The sequence below is a fragment of the Tympanuchus pallidicinctus genome, unplaced genomic scaffold (genome assembly GCF_026119805.1).
Source record: "Tympanuchus pallidicinctus isolate F22 unplaced genomic scaffold, pur_lepc_1.0 scaffold1, whole genome shotgun sequence".
In the NCBI taxonomy this organism is placed as follows: domain Eukaryota; kingdom Metazoa; phylum Chordata; class Aves; order Galliformes; family Phasianidae; genus Tympanuchus; species Tympanuchus pallidicinctus.
In genome coordinates, this window is record NW_026294618.1 from 25,311,041 (window position 1) to 25,327,857 (window position 16,817).

Here is a 16,817-nt window from a genome sequence, read left to right on the forward strand (position 1 = left end):
TACTTTCAAGTAGTGATAGAAGCAAACTGGGCACTGTTTATAGGAGCACAGTATATTTATTTAAGCTTTCAGACAATCCTGCTTCCTCCAAAGACTAGCAGAGAAACTTCTAAATTGGATTTTAATAGACATGCTTATAATTGAGGTTCATGTGTAGTTAACAAGCTTTGTCACAGAATCACAGAATGGTCTGGGTTGGAAGGAATCTCAGGGATCACCAACCCCCAAGTCACAGGCAGGGTTACTATATTTAATACTAGATCAGGTTGCCCAGGGCCCCATCCAGCCTGGCTTTAAACGCCTCCAGGGACAGAGCATCCACACCATCTCTGGGCAGCTGTTCCAGCACCTCACCATTCTTGTAGTAAAGAACTTCCCCCTGATATCCAAACTAAATCTTCCCACCTTCAACTTAAACCCATTTCCCCTTGTCCTGCTCCTGTCTGTAGGCTCCCTTTAGGTATTGGAAGGCTGCAATAAGGTCACCCCACATCCGCCTCCTCCCCAGGCTGAACAAGCCCAGATGCTAAACCTGTCTTCATAGGGCAGGTTCACCAGCCCTCTGACCATCTTTGCGGCCCTCCTCTGGACCCTCTCCAACAGCTCCCTGTCTTTCTTGTACTGGGGGTTCCAGACCTGGACACAGTACTCCACATGGGGCCTCACAAGGGCAATCACCTCCCTGTCCCTGCTGGCCACCCCTCTTCTGATGGAGCCCAGGATACCATTTGCTTTCCGAGCTGCAAGAGCACACTGCTGGCTCATGTGAAGTTTTTCATCCACCAGGACTCTCAGGTCATTCTCCACAGGGCTACTCTCAAGGATTGCTCCTTTCAGTCTGTCTATATGCCTTTATTTTAACTTTCCCTTGCAGTTTTGCAGTAATGAGGCAAACAAAATCATTAAATGATGAAAATATTCAAATTACTTCCACTGAATTCCTTACATGCCTCTTGAAATTGAAAAAACTAACTTAAAACCCTTAAAAAAACCACAACTGCTATGTTATCAATTATCCAGGACCATTAGCAAATTCTTCAGGCATATATCTTACACATACACATCAATAGCCTGGCTATATCACCATGCAACAACTTGAGGCTGCACTTTGAGCTTTAGTAAACATAAAAATTCAGTTGGAAACTACATTTTTTTTTTTGTACATCTAAAGAGAATGTTATACAGATCATAATAAAAAGCATAAATAAATAATGCCATAAAGTTTATACTATCTTAAACTCTGCCTTATAAATAAATACATTGTGCAGATGATTTCATATGTATAACTTCTAGGTGAATATAAAAACTACAAAAAAATTAATAAATATCAACATGATTTGTTCTTCAGACAAACTAGCTTCAGTGAAGAGAGAATACTCCTGCTGATTTGTCTTGGCAGAGAAATATGGTATCTGTGAGAAAGACTTCACAAATATTTTTTCTAGCTTTTCCTGTACTCAGGAACCACTTCAGCATCCACACTTTGCATTTGAATAGAAATTACAAGCTACAATATATAATGAAATATTTAATAGGGGAACCAACTAGTGAAAAGCATGCTATGACAGAAGTTAACATCATATTCTGAAGAATTAAATACATTGGCAAGAAACAACACTTGTAATATTAGCATACGTACTTCCAAGTCTGCAAGTATTCTCTCAGGACACCACGAAAAAAACCCTGAAAATCTGAATTATGAAATCACAAAAATATGGAAAATTTGCAAAACTTATGATAGTTCTGCAATGCAAAAAACTTTGTAATTAAAATCATTATAACAAATGGATTTCAATACAAGTATTACAGAAGTTGTTCCTCTGTAATGAATTGGTAGAAACGCCTTCATTTATATTTTAGATTTGTGACATTTATTACTGAAATCAAATGCTTCCTTGTCAGAAAGCAGCATTTCAGTTATCAGTTACGCTTTGCTTAATGAGTCATATATGAAAGAACTTTCCAGAAAAACAAAAAACTGTGGTTCAAATTTTGTAGTGTGTCATGCATTAGAATACCAATAGGCTTCTGCTGCATTTTAATGACTAATTTTGCTGCTGAATAGAACATGCCAGCTGATCTACATTGAAGTTTATAAGAACCGAAAGTAGCTATAGCTAATCCTTAGCTTCAAGTGTCATTGGTACTCACTGTAAAGAATAGTGCCACTTGGAGCAGTTGTTTTCACTGTCAAGTACAGAGTTGTCAGATTGCTTGTTTCCTGCCCAGATGCAGTCCTCATCTGAGATACAGATGTTAGAGAAGGAAGTTCCAAATAAGAATTCCCATTGAAGGATGGAAAAAACAGGGCTACGTCTGCAATGAATAACAGAAAGCTATTTTCATTAGTTCATTACAAAATAAAGTAATAAAATGCAATATAACCAACAAAACACATTTGAAAATATCCATTCTTTTTTCTTTTGAGCACCTTTGAACAGTGTAGCAAACTATTTTATTTGCATGCATTAAATTTTAATTTCAAATATTCAAGTTAAAAGAATAGAAGAGGAAGATGTTCCAGTATATGCATGTTATCAGTAGTGAAAAACTATTACAGACCACTGTTAGAAGATGCAATAAAGTTCAAAAGTTTTTATCACGCATTTTCATCTCTAATTTTATATTTTATGTTTTGCTTTTATTATTATTATTTTTATTTGGGACGAGTGTGGCATAATAAGAATTCTATTAAAAAAATAGTTTTTGATCACGAAGACTCATCCATTATATCATCAATCATTAAATTCAAATGAGAAATATGTAATGCTTTTCTCTGGGGGGGGGGGGGGGGGGGGGAAGGGGGAGGCATCCCCCCAGAACCGGTTTCTTCTTGCCCTGTGGATATCTCATCACCTCCCTTCCAGATGTCTCTGGGCTGTTCTCAAACCTTATCAGTATGGCCTGCATCTCCCTCACTGTCCCAGACCCAGTGTCTGCCATCCCTTATTTTTCTCACAAGATCTACATTCTTACTTCTATGAACTATCTCTAACTATCCCCCTTCACATCCCTTATTCTCAGTTACTGTGAAGCCTTCTTGCCTTTTTACTTTCACTTATTGGGCCCTTCTCACCTTTCAGCCTGTTCCCAGACAATAAAATATGAAACAAAATAAATGTGACCCTCACTACTTTCATTCACTTCAATGCAAAAAAACATTCTGCTTGCTGAAATTCAAATACACTCCAGGGCAAAAGCTTCTTATGGGATAACACACACAAGTTTCTCATTACTAGGTCAACCTTGTGCTTTGTTAATAATGCTCTCCCCTGACACCTGGGAGATATAAATTTAGATCACTGACTTAACCTTTTATTTTGCAGATTGCTAGAGACTTCAAACAGCAAAGAGTATACTTAATTGTGAAGACTTAGAAGAAGAAATGGGTAAAACAAGCAATCCTTAAGAGCAGGACAACCATTCCATTTTCACAGAAAGAGGCTTCCATACAAGTGGAGCAGTATTAGATAAAATGAGATTTAAAACATCTGAGAAAATAAAGCAGATGAAGGCATTAAAAGTCTTCTGAAAGTTCCAAACATGTCTCTGAAAATGTACAGTGAAACACAGAACAAAAGTGCGAATGATCGAAAGGATCACAAGAGTGAGAAACAGATCAGGACTACAGAACGTGGGTAAAATGTGCAGAGGAAGATGCGAATAAGAAATGACTATGGCTCGTAGCATAAAAGCTAATAATGACACTATCAACTGATTTGATGATCAGAGATGAGGCTGTAGAGCCTCTCCTGTGAAGAAGGGCTGAGGGAACTAGGACTGTTTAGTCTGAAGAAGAGAAGGCTCCGGGGAGACCTTATTGTGGTATTCTAGTACTTGAGAGGAGCGTCATGGTTTTTATGATTTTGGTTATCAGTATTCCACATCATAACATCATGTAGTGCACTGGGAGTTAAGGTGTTAATGCTCCAGTTCTGGGCACGTGTCTGGAAGAGAAGAAGTACATACCCCAGGGGGCTTTGCAGTCAGAGAGGAGATAATGCAAGGTCACCTTATGTGCTCTTCTTCATGAGGCTCTCCTCCCTGCTGCTCAACCAGGCTGTGCATCTCACCTCAGTATAAATGGTGAGGCCTTTTCACCTTCCAGACACTCTCTCATGTTTGATTTATTAGCATCAATTCTAATTATATTATATTATAGTGTGTTACCTTGCATTCTGATACTATATTTAGTAAATTAGTTTGTTTCTCTTCAGATCATTGCCACTGCTTGTAATTATTTTGGGATCTCCTGTTCCCCTTTTCTGAAGGCACGGATGTGTGGATCCCTCCACCCTGCTAGTCATGGAACTGGGCTGAACCAGCCCATAAAATGTTGACAGAGGATCTTATACACAGAAGGGAGACTGACCTTTTACACAGGCAGATACGGGCAGGACAAGAGGAAACAGTTTTGAACTAAAAGAAGATAAATTTAGGTTAGGTGTTAAGGCACTGGCACAGGCCACCCGGAGAAGCTGTGGATGCTCCATCCCTGGCAGCGCTCAAGGCCAGGTTGGATGGGCCATGGGCTGATCTAATAGGTGGCAACCTTGCCAATGGCAGCAGGGTTGGAACTAGATGACCTTCAAGGCCCCTTCCAACACAAGCCATTCTATGAGTCTATGATCATGGGCTTGACAAACAAGCAAACAAAAAAATAACTATTAACTTTTGATAAAATACAAAGCTATTTCAAGTAATTTGTTGCCACAGACATCATGTGGGTCAAAATCATAAATCAACAAATTTGAACAAATCTGTAAACGTTAAGGAACTGCAACTCAGGTAATGTCTGATTGGCAGAAACTGTAGCACTCAAGAAAAATCATAGTTGTCCTGTCCTTAATATATCTTTCATTGCATATCTTTAGTGCCCCTTAAATATTGAGCAGTTCAGGACTTAGCTGCATCCCTCACAAAAAGAAATGACAGTAAAGCAGGTTTATGTTCGTGTGCTTTTGGAAACAAGGAGCCAGAAGAATTTACTTTCACATTCATATTTGTTGCATTTCGTTTTTCTTCCTCAGGCCTCACATTTAGAAAGTCATAATCACTTTGTCTAGATCCTTACTATAATTCAGCAATGCTACAAACTGCATCAGATTGTAAGTCAATGTTTTTCAGTCAACTCCTGCTTGTCTATTAAGGGAAGACAATTACCTATCACATTATTTTTCTCTCACTAAAGTTTATGGCTACAAAGCACACTAAACTAAGTGAAAGATGCAAAGTAATTATTAAATTCTATTATTCATGGATACTGCATAGCTATGTAAAGGAAGGCCAGATATATATTTAAATGAAACAAATTAAAATGACAAATTTAAAAGGAAAATAATTCATAACCAGCTCATCAAGATCTTGTGGAAAAAAGAATGACAGTGGTATTTAAACAAAATAAAGTATATAAAAAATAGTCAATACAAGTAAATCACTGAATATCTGTTTCCTGGTGCTTTATCTATTGTTTTGGAGTGATAACACCTACAGCACATTGAAAATAAAAGTAACTTTTTTTTTTTTAAAGTCTAAACTTATAAATTAAGTTAGCATTGGTTGTACTATCATTCAATAAGATCAGGACAGACTGGATACCTGGGCAGAGAGGAACTTGATGAGGTTTAAAAAGAACAAGCATAGTCTTGTACTTGGGGAGAAATAGTTACATGCACCAGTACAGATTAGGAAATGATCTACCAGAGCTCTACTGAGAAGGACCTGGAGATCCTAGTGGAGAATACGTTGGCCGTGAGCCAGCAGTGTGCCCTTGTGGCCAAGATGGACCATGGTGGCCTGGGATGCATTAGAAAAAGCACGGCCAGTACATGGGGGGGTTGAGAGAGGTGATCCTGTCCCTCTGCTCTGCCCTGGTCAGGTCACATTCAGACTACTGTGCCCAGTTCTGGTCTTCCCAGTTCAAAAAAAAAAAAGGAATCTCCTAGGAGTCCGCTAGAGGACCACAAAGATGATAAAGGGCAGGACCACCTCCTGTATAAGAAAAGGCTGAGTAACTTGGGCCTGTTCAGCCTAGGGAAGAGAAGACTGAGAGGGGATTTGATCAGCATTTATAAATATCTAAATGGAAGTGGGAGGCAAATGGATGAGGCCAGGCTCTTTTTGGTGGTGTGTAACAATAGGACAAGGAGTAACGGCCTAAAGCTTGAACATAGAAAGTTCTGTACTAACGTGGAAGAATTTCTTTATGGTAAGGGCAACAAAGCATTAGAATAAGTTGCCCAGAGAGATGTGGAGTCTGTTTCAATGCAGATATTCAAGACCCATTTGGACGCCTGCCTGTACAAACTGTTATAGGCTACCTGCTTTAGCAGGGAGTTGGACTCTATGATCTCCTGAGGCCCCTTCCAACACCTGCAATTCTGAGATCACAGCATGTATTTTCAGTTCTTTTGAAAACATCTGATCCTTAATCTTATTGCTCGTTTAGTTTCATCTCCAAAACTTACCTTGTTCCCAAGTGCCTAGAATTTTGATGCAAAAAAGACTGCTCGCAATTGATACTTGTACTTATTAAGGTTACAAATGCTACCATTCAAAATGGGCCATAGAGGAAACCAGGAAGCTACCATCTAATTTTTACTTCAACAAATTTGATCAGAAATATGATCTTACTGCAGTTTTATTCTTTCCTTTTCTTTAAATAATTTGTCTGGGAGGAAAATGAGGCTTCTCTATAGCTTCATTTATGTTTTTCAACCTCTCCCAATTACAAGAAAATTGAATGGATATCTCACCATAATTTACACTAGAGTTTTAATAATGTATTACTAGATTTGATGATGGAAAGCTGGCTGCATTTAAGGTCATCATGACATATTACAACAAACCCTAATGAAGCAAGAACTTCTACAGATCTTTTGAAGCTCACTCATTAATACATTTGCTCAGTAAAATATCACAGAAAGTCTACATGAACACAGATTTCACATTTTTGATTGAAGTCGAATTAACTGGTAAAAGGAGTGAATTAAATAAAGTAATGGTCTTCACAGAGGGGATGGGTAGAGAGGAAGGCAGCAATACAAGTAACACTGGAAATTGGAGGCTTTCTGATATAAAGGGAACTCTTTGGTTGCTTAAATGCACCTCATTTCTTGTTGTATCACACCAAGCATCAATTAGATACGTAAATATTGTGTTTGCATGTTTATAATGACCATGTTTACTAAAATCCTAAAGCTTTTTTTTTTTTTTTTTTTTTTTTTTTGTGCTTTGAGATACCAGTGTATTTTCAGTCACTTTATTTCTGCCAGCTAAGTTTAACTTCATTCTCTGCAATGGTACCCGAACATATGAACTATTATTCCTGTCCCAAAGGATAGGAAGAATATGTGACAAATAATTGGCTATAAAGACTTAATTTGGATGAATATTCAAACTTTCAGTGTCACATTCAGTCACTTGAAGAGGAATCTTCTCAAACACATACATAGTTTAAGTTACATTAGGTGTATATCACATTTCTATCATTTCTATTAGACTTTCACATTTTACTATTATTTATATCTATAGATGCAGATTTAAAGAATTGAGTAAATCCAAAGTGATCTGAGCTTTTTTTTTCCCCCCATAGGTTCAGTGTGCAGAGGTAGTCCCTGAAATTACTTATTTTCTGATAATCAGTAAAAAAAAAAAAAAAAAAAAAAAAAAAAAAAAAAAAAAAAAAGCAAATTCTTCCTGTATAACACAGGAGAAAAAAAACAGTATTTTAGATGCAAATTGCTGTGATCTTCTGAAACCAAGAAGCTTCTTTAACTTTCTGCTAGGGCCTTGGTAATCAAATAATATAGTTAATTTCAACTGCATTTATGAATAATCTCTTACCCATTCAACAAATTCTGCATAAAATAGAAGGGTGAATTCAGTAGGACGTGAAATGGTTCATTGACATCATTCAACCAATGTTTTTAATATAGAAAGTATCAATTTTACCTTTTTAAGTGACTGTTTTGAAATAATTTCTGTCAGAGATTCTGAATGGCCCAGTTTGGGGCCAGTTCAGCCTGGTCCCATCACTAAATGGGGCAGAAGGACCCATAAACGCCTGTCCAGGAGAGGAGGAAGATGGGTAGGGAACAAGGAAGAGAAATGAGCTTAAAAACAAAACAGTGAGAAAGAGCCAAGGGACAAAAACTAATTAAACTAAATATGATAGCAGAATGTGAGATAACACAATATAATTAAATATAATTGGAATTGAAGCTAATAAATCAAATAAAATGAGAGAAAGAGTGTCCAAAACCAAAGGCCTTAATCTAATCTGAAGTTGAGATGGCTAGGAAACTATACCACAGAGATGAAGAGTAAAAGAAGGGTTATCTCATGACTCATGAGTGGTTTTCTCTCTCCCTCTAAACAGAAAATGGAAACAGAACAGTGAATGTCTTCTGGCATTTGTAGTTCTCTTCTGAGAGCTACAAATATTTACGTTTATTTCGCGTCTCCTTATTTTGATGGTCTGGTAATTTGTGATTAATACATGCAGACTTATTCCAGAAGACTGTTTACGTTGTCTTTTCAGAGTTTTTTTTATTTTTATTTTATAAAACATACATATCTCTTTGTTAAAAATAATACCCATAAAAAAGGACAACTGCAAATAAACGAACAGAATGATTTTCAATATTAGAAGTTAATAATTTACAAAAAAAAAAAAAAAAAAAAAAAAAAAGAGAAAAATAAACCCTGCAGAGAAAGACAAGAAAGTAACAGGCATAGGTTGTGACACAGCAACAAAATGCGATATCAGCAGAAGATGGGATTTCAAATAACGTGATAAAGCAAAAGTGACTAAAAGCAGTAGAGAAGAAACATGCTTATTGCCTTGTCATATCTGCTGCATTTTGGGGCACCCCTTCTGAGAAAGAACGGGACGACAGCTTCCCCAAAGAATGGCTGAGCAGCCTCCTTCTGAAAGTGGAAAATGCCTTCAGCAGACTGTAAACACAGACATTCCTAATCTAATTTCTCCTCCCCCTCCATTCTACCCACTTGAAAGTCCTGCCTGAATTTCATTCCCCTAGGCAAAAAAGAAACCTATGAAAGTTCCACTAAACCCAGGAAGCCACCCCTCTTAATCATGTCTCCAAACCTTTTTATTGCAACTTGTTTCTCAGTGCAAACCTGACCTTTATACTAAGAGTTACTTTCTTCTAACTTAGTGTTTTAGGTTCTAATGCAGGATGTCCTTAGGCATAGAATCCTTCAGTGCTTTGAGGCATTCTTTCTTAAAGAAAAACAGCATTTCATCTCCAGGTTGTGGCCTACTTGGGAAGCTGCCAATTGCCAACTCAAACCTTAAAGCTCTTATATGGCAGAACCATTTCTGGTACAATTTTTCAGTTACTGCAGAATGCCACGTGCTTACAGAAGTGAAGCATTACATGTCATCTAACAATTTTTTCTACTTTTGCTAAACTATACAGAAATAAAATTTATCACTGCTGTAAGCCCCTTTGTATTCACGTAAGTAGGTCTGCTCAAACAGGTTGCTGATTTGATTTACAGCGTTACTGTTTGTAAAAATGCATAGTCAAACAAACAGCAAGTGGTCAACGAAAGGAGATAATTTTATCCTACAGAAACAAATGTTTCTTTTTCTCTCCTGTGCTACTGCAGAATTCAAACATTATTTTGAAGGTAAGTTAATTTTCTGTTAATTTAAGTCTGGGTGGCCAAGCTATGCCACCAGAATACAGTTTGAAAATATACAGTACACAAAACTGGTGCAAACATTGGAAAGCAAATATATTATTTCCCAATACTTGCCAACTATATTTATGAGATTTTCTTTTATATATGGATATTTCTACAAAGGATTCCAAGAGGAAAATTAGATTCTCTTCCAGTCCACAACACAAATACAGCAAAACTTTTTAAGGACTAAAACAATCCTTGTACCTCAACACCACACAATAGAAAATCTTTAAAGCAGAGTATGTAAGCAGCAATGGATCTCAAGAATGCTTGATTTGATTAAAGAAAAAGATTCAGAAACTATTATAATCTTGTCTGATGCTTTCTGATGCTGGAAATACACACAATGTATGAACATTATCTGGCAGTAAAAGCAAACAAAATGTTTGTGTTAAAAAGTTTCTCAGTGAACCAGGACAAGTAGCCCCTAAAATGTCAGTGCTGCAGCATGCTTCTGTTTGCTCAGTTCAGAAGATACCAAACTGAGACATACAAAAAGTGGAAGCTGGTCTGCTTTAAAGACAAAATTTGGCCACTACTATGAAAGAAAAGGAACCAATAATTGTAAGTCACAGTGCTATAATCAGCTCTCAAACTAGAACAGCTATGCAGTCTACCTACCCACATTTCTAGTGCTATTGGACTCATTGTACTGCACATCTTTTAAGTACTGTGCCCAGAAATAGTAGAGAAAAGAGAATAAGCTTAACCGTAGAAACCTCATCCAAGCCTCCTGGGCTGTACTGTTATAAACCTTTTCTACCTTATTTTTATTGATTTTTTTTTTTTTTTTTTTTTTTTTTTTTTTTTTTTTTGAGGCAGAGATGTCTAAGCAAGCCTAGTAGAAAGAAAATACTAAAAATAAAGTAATGATACATTTCAAAAGTGATATCAATCTAACTCAAAAAAGGGAATAAATATTTGACAACATTTGATTTTATTATTTGTTGAGCTAAGGAATTAATCTCATGACATTTTATTTTCAATTAAAAGTGTATTTTTAAACTGCACTGCACTGATGCCTCATGTAATGAGAAGACTTTCATGATGTTCTTTGGTCAAAAAAAGGGATAATTCTGTCAGTTTTCCACTGTAAGACCTATTTAACAGCTGAACCATAATTAGGAAAAATCGACACTAGAAGAAAGACAGGAGGGAAGCAACTCTTCCTTTGTAGAATTTGGGAAACAGTATGTATTTTGTAAGTAAGGCAATGTAAATTGAGATGGTTATGTGAAGAACGGATACATATGAGCTACAAATCTCCTCTGAACATATACAATTCTACACATGAACTAAAAGTTCTGACAAGTTCTTAATGGCAGTAATCTTAAAATAGTATAGAGTATAGTATATAGTATGGAGTTTCCAGAAACCATTAAGTTTTCTTTGTAATGTTTCAAATTAACATAAAAATAAACTTAACTCCTGGTTTTTTAAAAAAATTTTTTACTTTATTTATTTATTTTACATAACTGCAGAACTCATTTGCAAGCATCAAAGCTTAAAAAAAACTACTGCTTAAAAGCAAACACTGGCTTCTTTGATTGTAGTTGGTTATGTTACTCTGCATTATTTATTACTTTGTGACATGGCATACTTTTTATGTGCTTCCAACAACAAGGGAGAGATAGTTAAAACGGCCTGATTTCTTTTCCTATTTGTTGTAAAAGCGAATTTTTCAGGACCAAAGTTTATGTAGGTTATGACTATTTCCTATCTGGTAAATTCCAACTCTAAGACAGAATGTAACCATTCATATATTCATGAATATTATGGAAAGTATTTGAATGTACTCAATATTTAGAAATACATGTCTTAGCAACTCCTGATTATCAATTCTTTCACCAGAAAAATCCTTCTGAATAGTAGCTTCTAAAGGATTCCAGGGAGACGTTACCAACCTAATTCATTTGTATCCTTTGGGAATTTTTCAAAGACAATATTAAAATTTAGTAGAAAAAAGAACAGTACACTGTGAGAAGTTTTAAGTCTGGAAGCTTTTTGTAGATGTGAGCTAGGGAAAAAAGTAGTACTAAGATATAGAGAGAAGTTCCAGACCAGAAAAGAAATACTTTTCACTCATTGGTGTAAAAGCCCCTGAAGTCTGAATAGGAAAAGAAAATGAAGTGTTTCACTTTAGTGAACTGCTTAGATCACTGTCTATGTCAAAAGTACAAATCACGTTGCACAAACTTACTCTTTACTACTTATAACCTTATTGAACTGCAGTTCAGAAGAACAGATCCTTCTATTGAACCAGGAAACCACATCCATTCAAGGATTCAGGGAATTCATTTTTTGGTATGGGTGAGTGAAGCAATCAAAGTTGCTGAAAACTACAGAGTCAGGATTCAGTAGAGATGTTCTTTTTTCTCCTTTTCTGATTTGGACCTATGCTCTGTACAAACAGAACACACAAAATACTGTGATGCACAGCAAACTGTTGCAGGAGAACTAAGTGTTGTGTTCGAAATTTGCATTTGTCTGCCAATATGCTCATCTTCCTTGGCAAGCCACAAAGAATAATTTTGTGTGATTTATTACATCTTTATTATTAGAAGTTCAGTGATTGTATACTAACTGTTCTTTTCTTCTAGCACACTCTGAAAGGTCATTTCACAATGAAGCTGCTGCTGCAAAGTTAGGTTGTCCTCTGCTTCATAAACACGGAGAATGCTCAGTAAGGAAACTCCAGTATTATGTTAGATATTTATTTCTTTAAAGCTGAAATAAATCTAGCTATATATCCCTTAGGGATATTACTTCACTGTTACACATGAAGAGAGGAAATCTGGTACAATGAGCATAGGTACAGGCAATGTTTCAGATTGGAGATGTGCACACATGACAGACAAATACTCGCTTTTCATTACATTTTGTTCAACTATTACTGCTTGAGCTCAATTCAGTATCAATTTTAGAAAAAATAAATGAAGTAACTCCTTTCTTTTAAAAGTATTTCTGATTACCTTCTCTTTCCTCCATCCATCCTGAGTTCAGGACATACATTCTCATCAACTCTAAGATGCAGAGTGTAATACTTTACCTCATGCCTGCTAATGATTTTTAGATTTAGCTTTAACAGTTTTCTCAGCTAGCAGGTGCTAAAATCAAAACTGTACCAAGGCAGAGAGGGATGCATGGGAAAGATGATTATCACGATTACATGATTTCAAAGATTTCAAGCTATCAGAGCTAGAAAACCTGCTGCCCGCAATAATCAGAAACACATGGCACTTCCAGCTGTTGTATATATTTTTGACCCTAGAGCAGCTCACAAAACACTCACTCTATCCAACAGCACTGGGCAGTGTTTGCTTTACTCAAAACAACTGTTGCCTATGCTACAGCAGCATCTAAACTTGCAGAACAGGCTCAAAACTCAAATTCTTCCTTTGTAATATATCACTACTGGCAGATAGCAAAACACCCACAGGCTGATCTACAGACAGCAAAATAACTCAACTTGCAGAGACTGCTATTTTACTCTTTGTGACACCTATCACTGACTTACAGGTAACGCATATTAAATAAATTATCTACTATTTCCTATTACCTAACATACTGAAGTACATTACCAAAATCTCAAAATCTTTATTTTTTTTTCCATATAGCTAAAATCTACTTATAATCTACAGTATCATTAACTGTCCAACTTGCTATTCATTAGCTACGTTACCTGTACTTTTTCAGAGCTGTTTCATGAAGTTCAGTACTACTTCTGTTGTTTCTACCACTTGTTTTTTCCAGCATTGCTACTGTTTCAATTTCAAACCTCTATTGTTTCACAGTGAATTTCAATTACGTGACTGTTCAAGGCCAACTAGAAAGCATCATAAAAAAAAAATGTGGCTTGTTGCCAGTTTTAGAAACCAGCTGTTATTGGTCTGAAGTAGTAAAAATTAAACAACAAATAATGAATTTGTCTGAAAGACCCTTTGAAAAACAAAACAAAACAAAACAAAACAAAAAAACACCAAAAAAAACATAGAGCCCTCTGTTTAACCTTGAAAACTGAAAGTAGTAGCTGGGAAACACATGCTCAACTAGAGTCCTAAACACAAAAAATCAAAAATAAGCATATTAAATTACTTGTTGACTGACAATTGTAAATATTCCTAAAAGAGATCTGAACTCTTTGAAGTAGCAGAATTCAATATAATCATTGCTAGAAAAATTGGGAAAAGAAAAAGGATGTTTCACTACTTTGGCAGAATTGATCGTGTACCAGCTGCTCTATTCTCCCAGCAAATGGAAGGGTCATTTCAAAATGAGAGTTGACTAAATGCAGCAGACAGAAAAAAACAGGAAGAGATGAACAAATTCAGTTCACAAACATGGCTCAAGTAACACTTATTTCTCTGCCTCTAGAGACCACGGCCTGAATGGCAAGAGTCAATGCCTCTTAAGATCTGCTCCTATACAACAAAACACAACCACTAACAACCACGTGTTTATATGGCATGCTGCTTTAGGACAGGAAATTTTATTTACAACTAACAGCAAGGTTTGAGCTAAATAATGTAGTATTAATTTTCTATACATTTTCTGTAGTCTGATGATCACCTGCAATTGTAAAATAACCTTCCAGCACAGCTCTGCCATTAGCACTCTGTGATATTACGGCTCTCCAGTACACGGTACAGGAAAAAGGAAAGGAATGGATCAAACAATATTGAAATCACATTTCCTGCTACTCTTAAACATATGCTCCTCATCTGCCTTACTCTAAAATCTGCTTGGCTAGAAATAACCAACAATGAAAATACTTATTTTTCAAATTGTACAGAGAACAACATGAATGGAAGTGGAAAAACAAGGCTAAAATGAACCAGCATTCAGCACAGCCCAGATGCAGTTGAAAGCAGAAGCAGTGCTGATTATTCTTTAGAAAGAAACAATCTCCAAACATGCTGAAAGAGAAATAAAACATCTTCACAAGAACACACCCCAGGATAAAGAACGTCTGCTTTTTCGCTTCTAGTATCAAATTATTAGCAAAGGTTCATTTTGCCCTTTATTGTTTTTGGATTTTTGTTATTTGAGCCACATTTTACTCAGTTACACCTCAAATATTTCTTCCTAACAGTCTCAATGCTGATGGATTTCAGATTGGAAAATGTAATTGCTTTTCTGGGATTTTACTACATTCATTTGGTAACAAAACTGCTGAAAAGTATCACAGTGGATGAAGTGCAGGTAAATGATCCAAGACAGATTTAATCTAATATATCTACTAAATCACTTTAATTAGTTTTGGACTGTCAGCTCCTAGTTCTATGTTTTTTAAACAAAGAACACCACCACAACCTCTTATTTGAAAAGAGCTCACCGCCTTCCTCAAGCCAAATAACCTCCCAGAAGTTTAAAGACATGTAAACAAACCTATAGTTTTTTTCAGTACATGCTTTAAGAGAACACCTTGCAGAAAAAAAAAGTATCATCAGTATGCCACTTCCAGTTTGGCAACAAAAAAAAAATAACTGACACCTTGAAACCTTTATCTGGTAGCTTCTGACTCTAGCAGTCTTGTTTAAACTGATTTAAATTCACATTTATTTTAATACATGCTTACAAAAACTGAAATTTGCCACTTGGTTTGTTTTTCGGCATTGCTTATCAATGTCAAATACAGCAATATAAAGTTGAGGGCTTTAAAACTAAATATGGTAACAACTGCTACTCCAAAATGTAGACAGCTATTATGAACAATTTAAATAAATCAAACTATATATATATATATATTTATCTTGGACCAACAAAACTCATCTTTTTTTATTAAATGTATAGTATGTGAATAAACAATAGATGTTATAACCTTGTTGTAAATAGTGCTTCCTTACTCCTCAGCAGAAACTGTTTTGAAAGAAGTCTCACATTGATATTAAAGAACAAAATGCGTGAGATAAAGCTGTCATTTTAAGATCAAAACAATCCCAAAATTATACCCAAAGTGAAACAAATCTACAAATCATACTACCAGTTCTAACAGTGCACATACAGGTCTTCCTTAGGTGCCATGAGAGACTTGTCCAAACATTTTTCAGTGAAGAGGAATGAGAGAGAGAAAATAATACAATGAACATAGATTGAAATAAATATCTTCCCCAGTCACTGCAGTCTTAAAAGATGATGCATTTTTTTTTTTTTTTAATCTAGTGGGAATTCCCATTCATATTAAGAACTGTGTGCCTAATTAAGCCTTTTTTCCCCCCCGTCTTTGACAATATGAAGTTATGCACTACTATGGCACACAACTCTCTGCCATGGAATGGATAGAGTGGCAACTAAACTCACACTACTGCTGTAAAAACATACTTCTTGGCCTTTAGTTAGATTCACACACTTGCATAAGGAGCTATCTGGTGAAAAATTATGTTTACTCTTCTTTGTCTCTATTTATGTATTAAGGAGCCAAAACATGTCCTGATGGACCAACAAAATATATGGTAGAAAGTATTACATTCTTTCCTAAAAACAACCTTTTTTTTTTTGTGATAGAAGTAGATAAGAATTTAAGATAAATGTGATCTGTCAGTTCTGTGTGTATTTACTACAGGGAAAAAACAAACACAGAAACAACAAATTAGGAGAATGAAAGGAAAATCCAACATATTTTGCAGTCTTCTCAGCATGTTTTGAAAATTTTGTTATTCAACAGAATCACTTCTGTTTTTCCATAGCTAGTTTCAGCTCCTGTGTTTGTAATGGTGAATACTGAAATCAGATGTTTGGATGTTAATATTTATCTTTAATCTTTCAGTAAAAAGATACTGACAAATTTTAAAGATGGTGCCTTACCAATGCCCTGCCAATTTCACTTTGATAGCTGACAGTTACTGATTATCAGGTCAAATAAAGTGTTCCTGTCTCTATATTAGTGAAGGAAGACTGGCAGCATGAAGTGCAGATCCAAGCTAGAGATGGCAGTCTGTTGTGTGAAGCAGATGTGGCATGCAGACATGGCTGTATTGTCTAGCTCCCAAACACAAGGCCAGGACAGAAGTATTCTCAAGAGGATGCAGAAGTTAGCAGTTCTTGGCTAAGGAATATCATGTTCAGACAAAGGAAGGCAATCCAGTTGTTCAGTTCTTAAA

At 35.9% G+C, this 16,817-nt stretch overlaps 1 protein-coding gene across 2 annotated transcripts in view; it reads right to left on the bottom strand.

Moving 5' to 3' along the window:
* Positions 1-16,817, bottom strand: part of EYS (eyes shut homolog) — a 320,477-nt gene that overhangs the window by 147,108 nt on the left and 156,552 nt on the right. For both annotated transcript variants that reach the window (XM_052700892.1, XM_052700902.1), the window contains exon 7: positions 2,152-2,316. In XM_052700892.1, the coding sequence (XP_052556852.1) occupies positions 2,152-2,316 (165 nt within the window). The remainder of the gene's footprint in view (positions 1-2,151; positions 2,317-16,817) is intronic.